We start from the raw sequence: 11,295 nt of genomic DNA on the forward strand, positions 1-11,295 counted from the left end.
GCTGCCCTGCCCAGCGACAGGGCCGCTGTGAGTGGGAATGGACTCGCCGACACTGAGGCTGTTTAGGAGTTTTATTGTAGGATGGTGGTCTTGGTGGGTGGCACTGCAGAGTGCCCACGGAACCCTGGTGGCGCAGCAGTTAAGCACCGAGCTGCTCACAGAGAGGTGGGCACCGAAGAAGAGAGACGCTACAGTGGGCTTCTGTAAGACCCTGCTGCGGCCTTCTTGTTGGTCCTACAGGTCGCTGTGAGTCGGGACCAGGTTTGCTTTGGGTGGGTGTCGAGGCGCAAGGTGACCATGGAGGGACAGAGCGTAACACAGAGCATGACAGGGCTGCATCAGACCCCCTGTCGGGAGCTGTCTCTTTACTGAGGGACTCAGTTGTCGGGCATCATGGCGAGGCGGGGGGCCTTGGGCGTGCTCAGGTACGGGGACAGGGCGGAGCTGGTGTAGGTCAGGCTGCTGGAGATGCCGATGCCGGTGGAGGAGTTGGCGATGTTGGTGGGGCTGCCAGCTGAGGGCGGGGACAGGGTGGTCAGCACCACGGCCCCCTCATCCAGGGAGCGCTTGTAGGGGACCGGGACATCCTCTCGGAGCTCCTGGAAGGCCACACAGGCCTGGAATAACTGTGGGCAGAGAGGACAGGGACGGGGCTGGGCAGGGGCCTGGGAAGGGGGCTCTGCCTCCGTTGCCCTCCAGAAGGCACCTGGCAGTGGAGGGGTTCAAAGCAAAGCTGCTGTTCTAGAGAGAGGCTGCAGGTTCGAACCCATCAGCTTCTCCTTCGATGTAGGGCTGGGGGTGGGGTGAGGGTGCAGAGATGCCAGGTGGGAGCTCCTCATGCAGGACAAAGGGGCACTTTCTTGCTGAGATGCCCAATGTCCCCAGAAGGACTGCATAGAGCTGGGGACCCCACCCTGGGGTGCCAAGAGGGGTCCTGGGTCAGGTCAGGGGGGTGTGTGTGTGTTGGGGAAATGGTCCTCACCCAGATGAAGGCGGAGAAGAAAGAGAAGGCGATGGCTGCCTTGGCGCTGCCGCTCCCCAGCAGGAGGTCTGGGCGCTGCGAGTGCTGCCACTGATTGGCCAGGAAGCAGAAGCCCACAGACCAGACGCCGACCCAGAGGGCTGTGGGGTGGGCGGAGGGCAAGGAGAGAAGACAGGTTAGGGAGGGCCGCTGAGGGGACTGGCTGGGAGTCTAGCCCCCAGGCCTCCCAGGATGACCGGCAGACACTGTCCAGTAGAGTTCCCCGTCACCTGGGCGGCCCCCATCTGTCGGCCTGTGGTAGCCTGCATGGGAGTACGATGTGGGACGCCATGGCCACCAGTTCAGGTACCAGCAGGGTCATTCATGGGGCCGGGTTTCAGCAGGGCTTCCAGGCTGACATTTGCCCATGATGGGGACCCAGTGTGTGGAATCTGGCAGGTGGGTGTGGCTATGACTCGGGAGAGGGGGCGGAATGAGGTGGCATTCGGGGAAGTGAATCATGGAAAGAAACCCTGAGCACATTTTCGTGTCGGATGCTATGGGCCAGTGGTGGCCTGTTGGACAAAGGACTTGCTGCTGTGGTCCATCTCCGCCCAGAAACATCCCCTGCGGGTCCAAGGGAGGCAGGGAGGAGAAGCCGCCTGTTGATCCACCATGGAGCGGCCTTGGTGGCGCAGTGATTAAGTGCTGGGCCGCTAACCAGAAGGCCCGAGATTGGAACTTTTGTCCGCTCTCTCCCCAAACTAAACGAACAAGTAAACAAATGCACTGCCATCCTGGCTCATAGCGACCCTGCCGGATATCACGGAACTGCCCCCATGAGTTACCCAGGCCACGGTCATTAAGGGAGCAGCCCCCAGGCCTTTCCCAGGCCGTTGGTTGGTTTCGACCACCAGGGCTCCCTCCCTTCCTGGTACCAGGGACAGTTCCAGAGCTGCTCTGAGAAGCAGAGAAGCAATGGTGTGAAGGCCTAGCTGGGCCAGCAAACACTCTGCGGTTCCGACTCACAGCGACCCTGTAGGACAGGGTAGAACTGCCCCTGCAGGCTGTCTGAGACAAACTCTTTATGGGAGCGGGCGGCTCTGTGCTCCTCCTGAGGAGCAGCTAGCTGGGGGTTTGGAACTGGGTCATCAGCCTGACACTTAACCCCACCTCCACCCCACCCCCACCTGGGCTCCTAAGACCTGAGCAAACCAAGGGGGGGGGGGAACTTCCCTGCCACAGAGCTGATTGTGGCTCAGAGTGTGCCTACTGATAGGACAGAAGTGCCCCTGTGGATTTCTGAGATGAACTCATATGGGAACAGAAAGCCTCATCTTTCACCTGAGGAGTGGCTGGTGGGTTGGAACTGCTGACCTTGGAACTGTAACCTGTTTGGGCCAAGTCCAGACTAGACCGTCCCCATCTCCTCTCTGGCTCCTCAGGAAGATGAAACCTCAAAGCCCCCCTTGCCTCTCGGGAGGATGGATGACCTATTGAACTATGCAACTACTCCTGCCCCAACACTCCAAAGAGCTTATCTCTCCAGGTTGGGTTTGTGTGGCCCCTTCCCCAGCACCCCAGAGAGCAGGTTTGCAAACAACACTGCAGCTGCAAGTAATAAAAAATCCCCCTTCCTGCTGTCAACAGCGCACTTCCTTAGCTTGAGTCCCCTATATATCTCCCACCGCCTCACCAACAAGCTGTGCCTTCCCTGGCCTAACTGGTTGGGTCTCAGAACCTGCCCAGGAGCTCAAGATGCTCCTGTCCCTTTCTCTGCTCTCCCTTCCCTCCTGGGAGCCCCTTCCCTACCCTAATAAAGCTGCTCTTAACCTCACATTCTTTGTCTCAATCCTATTTCTGTTCAGTGGTTCATTGTCTGTGTTGACCTCTCATAACCTCCTCTGCCTGAGTCAGCTCTGGCTCCTGGCTACACGTGCAGCCTCCACCTGTCCCACAGGGCTTTCCAGGCTGGGGCTTTTGAGAAGCCCACAGCCAGGTCTCTGGGTGGGTTCAAGATACCAACCTTTCAGGCAGGACTCGGCACGGAACCATTAGAACCACCCGGGGACCCGGGGCTGGGAAGCAGAGGCTTCTAGAAATAGCCCTTCTAGAAATAGCCTGAGTCCCTGGCGCAGAAGGTGACCCTTCCATTGAGTCTGATGGGTGAGTGAGAATCTTCAGGGGGAAGGAAGCAGCAGTAAGAAGAGAGGTGGGGGTGAGGGGGCGCCCTGAGGAGTCGCCTCAAGCCTAGAGGCCTGGCGCCTGGCCCGGGGTGGGGGTGGGGGATTCTCACCAGCCAGGATGAAGTCCAGGAGCTGGAAGGCCGTCTTGAAGCGGGAGCTGGCGATGCGGTCCTCATGGGCGTCCAGGAGCAGGAAGCCCAGGCAGCTGAGGAAGGCCAGCAGGCCGGCGCCCACAGCGAAGTTGCAGGCCACGGGGTTGTGGTTGAAGACGCAGTGCAGCTGCGAGGAGTTTGTCTTGTTCTGGAAGCCGTCGGTCAGCAGGGAGGAGAAAACCACCAGGGAGAAGATCTGGGGGTGGGGGTGTTCCCAGGACTCAGGGTGTTGCAGGTTCCCCACCATGTCACCCCTCGGAGCCCTATCATACCCTGATGTCTTCTCTTCCCCCAGCTTCCTGTCTGCCCTGAGGTTCATACCCCACTGCCCCCCGTGTCCCCAGAGTGGTCCTTCTTAGCCAAAGCAAGAAAGCCAGAAAAAGGGAATAAATCAGAGGCACGGGTGGCAGGGCATTGAACAGAACTGCCTCTCCAGACCAAGGAATGGAAAGTACCCATTCCTGGTGGCGCTGTGGGCTAACCGTTGGGCTGCTCACAGCAAAGTGTCAGCAGTTCAAACCCACCAGCTGCTCTGAGGGAGAAAGCTGAGGCTGTTTGCTCTCTAAATTATTTACAGCCTCCGCTGCCCTAGACAGCATCATCTCTTACTTTAGGGCACTAAAGGGATTTGAAAAGGGAAGGGCTTGGGGCAGACTTGCAGGGGAGGGAGAAATTCTTGGGTGGAGGGGGTGTCACATGGCTGGGGGCTCAGCGAGAGGCCAGGTCAGGCAGGAGTCGCTAAGAGGACTTAGGCAGGGAAGGCTGATACCTCTGCCTGTGAGGAGCCCAGGGGAAGGAAGACAAGATGGAACATCAGGCGTGGTGATTGATTGGACGCGCAAGGTTGGGATGAAGGTCAAGGAATGCTGAAAACTTGACCTTCACTAGGATCTTTACTCCTTGGGACAAAGCTCAGAGGGGCTGCTTCTCTTGGGCCAGCACCTGACTGTCAGACAATGACCGGCTTTGACCCCTTTCCCCTTGCTCTTGTCCTACCCGTCAGAGTGGGGACAGAGGAGGGAAGGGACTCTAAACGCTCAGTGTCCTCAAGTTCCTCTGTCAACATTAATGTCAAATATGTCAACACCAATCAAAGGGAGGAGTCCTCCGGGGTCGGGGAAACAAGTGGTTAGGCACTGGACTACTAGTGGGAAGGCTGGTGGTTCCAACCCACCCAGAAGCACTGTGGAGGAAAGGCCTGGCAATCCAGTTCCAACTATCACATACATTTGGTTTTGAGAACCCTAAAGTATAGGGGGGTCACCATGAGGTAAAATTAACTCCATAGCAACCAACATGGAATTGCTATGTTGTTTGGGGTTCAACACACACACACACACACGCACACACACACACACACCTTTTCGAACTACTCAGAAGAAATCTTAATGAAAATATTAGTGTTGTAGCAGAGTGGAACTGCCCTGAGGGGTTTTTCAGCCTGTCACCGACGCTGAAAGGGTACTGCTGGCCCAGTGATTAAGTGGCCGGCCTCTTACTAACCAAAAGGCTAGAAGCAGGGGTCCTCAAACTTTTTAAACAGGGGGCCAGTTCACTGTCCCTCAGACGTGTTGGAGGGCCGGGCTAGTTAAAAACAAACAAAAAACTGAACAAATTCCTATGCACACTGCACACAACTTATTTTCAAGTCAAAAAACAAATGGGGCAAAAACACCCGGCAGGCCGGATAAATGTCCTCAGTGGGCCGCATGTGGCCTGCAGGCCATAGTTTGAGGACGCCTGGCTAGAGGTTCAAACTCATTTACCACAGAGCTGTAACAGCTGTAGCCACGGGCTCCAGTAAGCACGATAGCCTTAGAACCCCAAAGGAGCTGTTCTACTATGTCCTATGGGGTCCCTCTGAGTCAGGATGGACCTTCTGGCATCGACTTGCCAGCAATGGGTTCAATTTGGGTTTCTTCATCATCGTGGGAGCAGGTGGCCAGGAAGCAGATGCCACTGGGCCGGTGTGACTCACCACGCTATGGGTTAGCCACTGAGCACTCAACCGCTGAGCTACTATGGCTTCCTGATTAAAAACAAAAAAAGTCAAAAGAATGAAAGAAAAAATCCATCCTGAAGAGAGCGTTTTCAAATGGGTGGGGCTTGCCTTAGCCAAAGGAGCAGTCATCTGAGATCTCTCTGGATCCGGGGTGGGTGGCGGGACTGAGAACCCATTCCGTGGAAGGGCTGAAAGCTTGCCAACTTTTGGAAGTGGCACCGAGTGAAGGGATAGCAAGCCCATCTATCTCCTGCGACCTCACATCCATTTTACCAGCACCGCCTCACTGGCACCTGGCGCCAGCCCCACATGGCGGCTGGCTGATGCTAATTCCTCTCTGCTTCACGGGTGATAAATCGAAGCCATTATTGGGCAGGGGACGGAGCCAGGTGCGCCTGGCTGACGTAGGCCACACTCTGGTTATGTGGCCTCAGGCCAAGCCTGTGCTCCCTGCTGCCTCAGTTTCCCAGACTGTCCCTGTGCTCTGGGGAGAGGTGGCACATGACCTTTGGGGGCTCAGCACTAGTAGGTGCTGATGAAAATGGCACCTAGGAACCCTAGTAGTGCATTGTTTAAGCTCTTAGCTGCTACTCAAAAGGTCAGTGGTTGGATCCTGCCAGCAGTCGGTGCTGGTAGAACATTTGTAGGCTCATGATGAAAATCGGAAGACATTTGGAAACAATTGGTCCCATGAACGAGTCAAAAACCAAACTTACTTCCATCAGGTCGATCCAGACTCAGAGAGTGACCCTGTAGGACAAAGTAGACCTGCCCCTGTGGGTTTCCAAGGCTGCCAACTTCCCTGAGAGCAGAAAAGAAATGCCCAAGCTCATCTTTCTCATGTGGGGTAGCTGGTGGCTTCGAACTGCCAATCTTGTGGTTAGCGGCCCAGTGGGTAAACCACTACATCCCCAGACTGTGTAGACCGTGCAAACGTCTACAGGACAGTCTCCACAATCCTGAGACCAGAAGAACTAGATGCTTCCTGACCACCTCCATCAACTGCTCTGGAAAGGATCCCATGAGATCCTGGAGAGAGTGGGAGAAACATGTGGAACTGATCTCAAAATCATAAGAGAGCAGGCTGCCTCGTCTGACACAGACTGGGAGGACCTCTGATACGATGGCCCTTAGTCATCCTTCAGGTCTAGAACTGAACTCACCTCCACGTTAGAATCATCATGCATTTGAGATCAAAAGGGCAGCATTCCGCGCAAGGACAAAGTTCAGAGGGTTAGGGAGGGAGGGATGGAGAGACAGGACACGCTGGCAGTGGGATACGTGAGGGTCCACTGAGAGAACCTAAATGGACAAGCTGAAGCAGAACCTGGATGAACTACTGAATGCAAAACTGATGCTCTGTTCTGTAAACCTTCCCCTAGTTCACAACCACGGGGCTGACCTACTCCACCTGAGAGTCCCTGTGACAGGGCCTTGCCTAGAGAGGCAACGTGTCCTCTCAAGGTCAGTGGTGCCAGAGGGGGGACCCTCCTGACTGCCAGGTCATGGACAGTTCTGCCCATCTGCCCCAGAGACCTTGGGCTGCCAAACTGGGCACCTGGCATACAGACAGAGGGCTCAGCTGGGCCACAGGGACCTGGCAATGCTTCCCCCCAACCCCCACCCCACCAGCCTCCATTCTCCCTCCCTCCCTCCTCCTCCAGGACAGCCTCCTTTCACGCCCTCCATGGCCCATCCCCAGGGAGGGAGCAAAGATTCATCAGTTATGGTACCAGCTGGCGGGCGGCAAGGAGGAGGACAAGAGCGCCAGCTGCCCAGAGGCTCCCTGGCGAGGGCCGGGCCAGGGGGGAGGCGGTGGGGGTGGGGGAGGGGAGGACGGAGGTGACGGGCAGAGTCCGTGACCAAAACGTCTGGCACAATCCCTTGGCCCTGCCCCTGCCCCCACCCCTGCAAAAACAAACCAACCCCAAACACACAGTCCACACCAGCTGGGCTTCATTCTTCCTTTCCATCCTAGGAGGCTGCGACACAGCAGTGCGGATCCAAGTTAGACCTGCTTGCGAGCCCGGTGATGTCCTTGGACAAGTCACTCTACCTCTGTCCCCTCTCTACCCCGCACCATCAACTCCATTCCGACTCCAAAGGACCCTATAGCACAGAGTGGAGCTGCCCTGTTGGGTTCCATCTTTTGGGGAGCCGATCACCTTAACTTTCTCCCTGGGCGTGGCTGGTCGTTTCCAAAGCCTGTTGACCTTCAGGTTAGCAGCCCAACTTCGAACCCCTTTCACAGGCTTCAGTTTCCCCCTCCAGTCAAAACTCAGACCAAATCTGCTGCCACCGGGTCAATTCTGAATCAGAGGCAGCCTCTGTGGGTTTCCGAGGCTGTACCTCTTGACAGGAGCAGCCAGCCTTGTCTTTCCGGTGAGCGGCTGGTGGCTTAGGCCGGCTGGCCTTTCCTTTAGTCGTCCAGCACGTAACCACTTCACGATCAGGAAGTCTTCCTTGGGTTAAACCCAGGAGTGGAGATGAAGTCAGGAAGGAGCCCGGAACGGGAAGATGGTATTCAGGCCCTCTTCTTCCTTTGGGTGGGGATGGCACTGGCTGCAAGTCCCCATCACCCTGTGTCATTTTTTTTTTTGGTGTGGCAGAGTTTGACTCATATCGTCTCCGTGTGTGACAGGGTAGAACTGCCCCACAGGGTTTTCCAAGCTATCGTGGTTAGGAAGAGATCACCAGGTCATTCTTCCATAGAAGCACCTCTGGGTGGGTAGGAACTGCTGACCTGTAGGTGCTTGCTCCTTGTACCACCAGGGCTCCTCAGGAGTGCGATACTCATTTATAAGTTAAGGAATGACAAGCTCTTGGGTCCGGGCCTGGACACGATGACCCAAGTGTTATGTCAGGTGTTCCTGTCAATTGCACTTCTCTGGGAAACTGGGCTTTTTCCATGTGATTCATTGAAATCTATATGTCTGAAGGGAAGTCCCGAAAAATGTTGCTCCAAAGTTACAGGAACTTTTGTTACGCAGAAATATTCAAATGGGTTCTAGTTTGATTATTTTGTTATGTTTTCCATTGCAGCTTTCCCCTTTTATTTGGTTATAGCTGTTGGATTTGTTTGTTTGTTTTTGTAAGTTTTCCTTCATATGAAATCCAGGATAGGTAAATCTATAGAGACAGTAACTGGATTAATAGTTTGTGGGGGTTATGGCAGGGGAGGTTGGGGGGAAATGGGGAGCTGAGTACAAGAAAAAATATTTCTAAAATTGATTGTGGTGATGAATGCACAACTCTTTTAAATGTTTAAACTATAAAACTGTAAGAACAAAAAAATCATACCAATGTGTGCTCACTTTCCTGATATGATCACTGAAGACAAATGGGTGCATAAACCAATGTGGTGAAGAAAGCTGATGGTTCCTGGCTATCAAAAGATATAGCATCTGTGGTCTTAAAGGCTTGAAGGTAAACAAGCAGTCATCTAGCTCGGAAGCAACAAAGCCCACATAGAAGAAGCACACCAGCCTGTGTGATCATGAGGTGTCAAAGGGATGAGGTATCAGGTATTATCAGAACAAAAAAAAACAGCATTGTGAATGAGGGGGTGTAGATTGGGGACCCAAGCCCATCTGTAGGCAACTGGACATCCCTTACAGAAGGGTCACGGGGAGGAGAGGAGCCAGGAAGGGTGCAGTGTATCAATGATGAAACATACAACTTTCCTCTAGTTCCCAAATGCTTTCTCCTCACCCCAAACCCACTATCATGATCCCAATTCTACCTTACAAATCTGGCTAGACCAGAGGATGTACACTGGTACAGATAGGAACTGGAAACACAGGGAATCCAGGACAGATGATCCATCCCTTCAGGACCAGAGGTGAGTGGGTTTACTAGGGAGGGTGGAGGGAGGGTGGGGTAGAGAGGGGGAACCGATTACAAGGATCTATATATAACCTTCTCCCTGGGGGATGGACAACAGAAAAGTGGGTGAAGGGAGACATCGGCCAGTGTTAAGATATGACAGAATAATAATTTATAAATTACCAAGGGTTCATGAGGGAGGGGGGAGCCGGGAGGTTGGGGGATAAAAATGAGGAGCTGATGCCAGGGGCTTAAGTGAAGAGCAAATGCTTTGAAAATGATGAGGGTAATGAATGTACAAATGTGCTTTATACAATTGATCTATGTATGGATTGTGATAAGAGTTGTATGAGCTCCCAATAAAATGATTTTTTAAAAGTATCAAATTGTGTGATATGTGAATTATGTCAATAACCACAGTTCAAATTTGTAAAAAACAAAAACCAAAAAAAATTAAAGAAATGGGGCTCCTAACACTGAATTGGAGGGTTCTTTGGGAGGATTCGAGTTCATGACAAGAGCTTGGAATATCGAAGAATCCTTAGGTGACTCAAGTGATTAAGTACCCCTCTACTTGCTGAAAGTTTGACAGTCCAAATCCACCCAAGGGACCCTGGAAGACAGGTCTGGCAATCTATTTCCAAAAGACCACATTATTGAAAACTCCCAGGCATTCTACTCAACAGAATCCACAGGGTGACTGTGAATCGGTGTCAACTCCAGGGCAACGGACAACAGCCAGGGTCGCTCAGGGCCCAGGGAGGTAACAGTGAAAAGTAGCTCTCTTATTACATTTCCCTGTCTGATCCATCCCTTTCTCTCACTCTTCCCTGTACTGTATCTGACACTGGAGAACTCTGGTTTCCCGACCCAGTGGGCAGCCAGACCCCAGGAGGCCCTCACCCCTGCGCAGATCCTCCCCATGATCTTTGGCCTCTTCAGAAACTGCACTGCCTCACTGTCAGCCAGGTCCTGGAGGCTCTCGGGGACATGCATGCTGGCTGCTCTCCTCTTGGAACCCCGGGAAGCAGGGGCAGGGGGGCAGGGGGCTGCCTGTGAGGCCAGGCCGTCCAGATGTTCCAGGAACCCTGGCCCACAATACCTGCAAGACAGAGAGAATGATGGGATGTTAGAGCCAGGGGCAGAGGTTGCTAGAGTCCCCAGAAATGGAAGATATGGGAAGGTGGCTGCTAGAGCCCCGAGGAGGGGGAAACCTGGGAGATGGGGCTGCTGGGGGCCCAGAAGTGGGGGTTACAGGGTGCTGCTATGGTTCTTAGTGGGGGTATAGGGAGGGGGCTTCTGGAGCCCCTGTGAATAAGCTTTGGGAGCGAAGGGCTGCCAGAAGTTTGGGGTTTGGTGTGGGGCAAGGAAGCTGTTGTGGGGGTCTCATGAGTGGGGTAAGAGTTACCGAGGCTTCCAGAGATGAGCGTGCAGGGGGAGGAGAAAGGGGGCTATGGGAGCCCCAGAAATGGGGTGTGTGGCATTAAGGGGGTGCCAAGGGTTTTACAGTCAGGGTCTAAGGTGTGAAGGTTGCTGAGGGTGGAGGTGCAGGCTGAGGGGAACCAGGGAGAGGACGTAGGGGAGAGGCTGGGATATTTGAGGCTCCTGCCCCTTGAGACAGCAGCCGGAGGGTCCAGGTGGGATTTGAGGGGAGTAGAAGGTGCTAGAATGGAGGTCAGGAATCCTAGGAAGTCTGAACCGGAGAAATCCTTTCAGCGTTTGGAGTGACGGTATCCACAGCCAGGCATCTTCACGGGTATTTTAGGGGGTGTCCTTGTGACTTGGGGTTATTTCCTCACGACCAGGGCCTCCCTAATGATTCAGCTCCGTCTTCATAAAAGTGCGCTCCCTCAGGTTAGCGGAGGGGGGGTTCTGAGTTCTGCGGGGCCCATGTCCCCTCAGAATTAGGAAGACGGGCCCTCAGCACAAGGCTACCTTCTTAGAACCGGGGTTCTCCTCCTTAGGGACGAGGAATGGGGGAGAGGGGGCTGAGGTGACACTCGTACTCCGAGAAAAATCGGCCTGCGTCACCCGGAAGTCAGACTTTCTCCTCTCAGTCCTGCCCCGCTCCTGGTCCCTGGCGCCGCCTCAATCTTCTTTTGGTTCCGCCTTTTCCCGCCTTTTCGTTCCTGCAGAGCGGATTGGCTGTGCTCAAGCCCCGCCCCTTCG

General features: G+C 54.4%; 1 protein-coding gene across 1 annotated transcript; it reads right to left on the minus strand.

Annotated features, from left to right (window-relative positions):
• Positions 1-59: 59 nt before the first annotated feature.
• On the minus strand, positions 60-11,246 carry SYNGR4 (synaptogyrin 4). The gene is made up of 5 exons (XM_075536423.1): positions 11,062-11,246; positions 10,030-10,228; positions 3,258-3,495; positions 983-1,122; positions 60-626 (listed from the first exon to the last, which is right to left on the minus strand). The coding sequence occupies exons 2-5, from the start codon at positions 10,120-10,122 to the stop codon at positions 378-380; spliced, it is 720 nt and encodes a 239-aa protein (XP_075392538.1). The 5' UTR covers positions 10,123-10,228; positions 11,062-11,246; the 3' UTR covers positions 60-377.
• Positions 11,247-11,295: the final 49 nt, after the last annotated feature.

This window comes from Tenrec ecaudatus, chromosome 18 (genome assembly GCF_050624435.1).
Source record: "Tenrec ecaudatus isolate mTenEca1 chromosome 18, mTenEca1.hap1, whole genome shotgun sequence".
Taxonomy (NCBI): Eukaryota; Metazoa; Chordata; class Mammalia; order Afrosoricida; family Tenrecidae; genus Tenrec; species Tenrec ecaudatus.

What these genes read in the sequence shown, in the direction of transcription:
- SYNGR4 (XM_075536423.1), bottom strand. Translation starts at nt 10,122, where the DNA reads ATGCATGTCCCCGAGAGCCTCCAGGACCTGGCTGACAGTGAGGCAGTG. An exon ending in TGGGGAGGATCTGCGCAGGG is followed by an intron (nt 3,496 to 10,029) that starts GTGAGGGCCTCC and finishes CCCCACCCCCAG; the next exon opens with ATCTTCTCCCTGGTGGTTTT. An exon ending in TCTTCTCCGCCTTCATCTGG is followed by an intron (nt 627 to 982) that starts GTGAGGACCATT and finishes CTCTGCCCACAG; the next exon opens with TTATTCCAGGCCTGTGTGGC.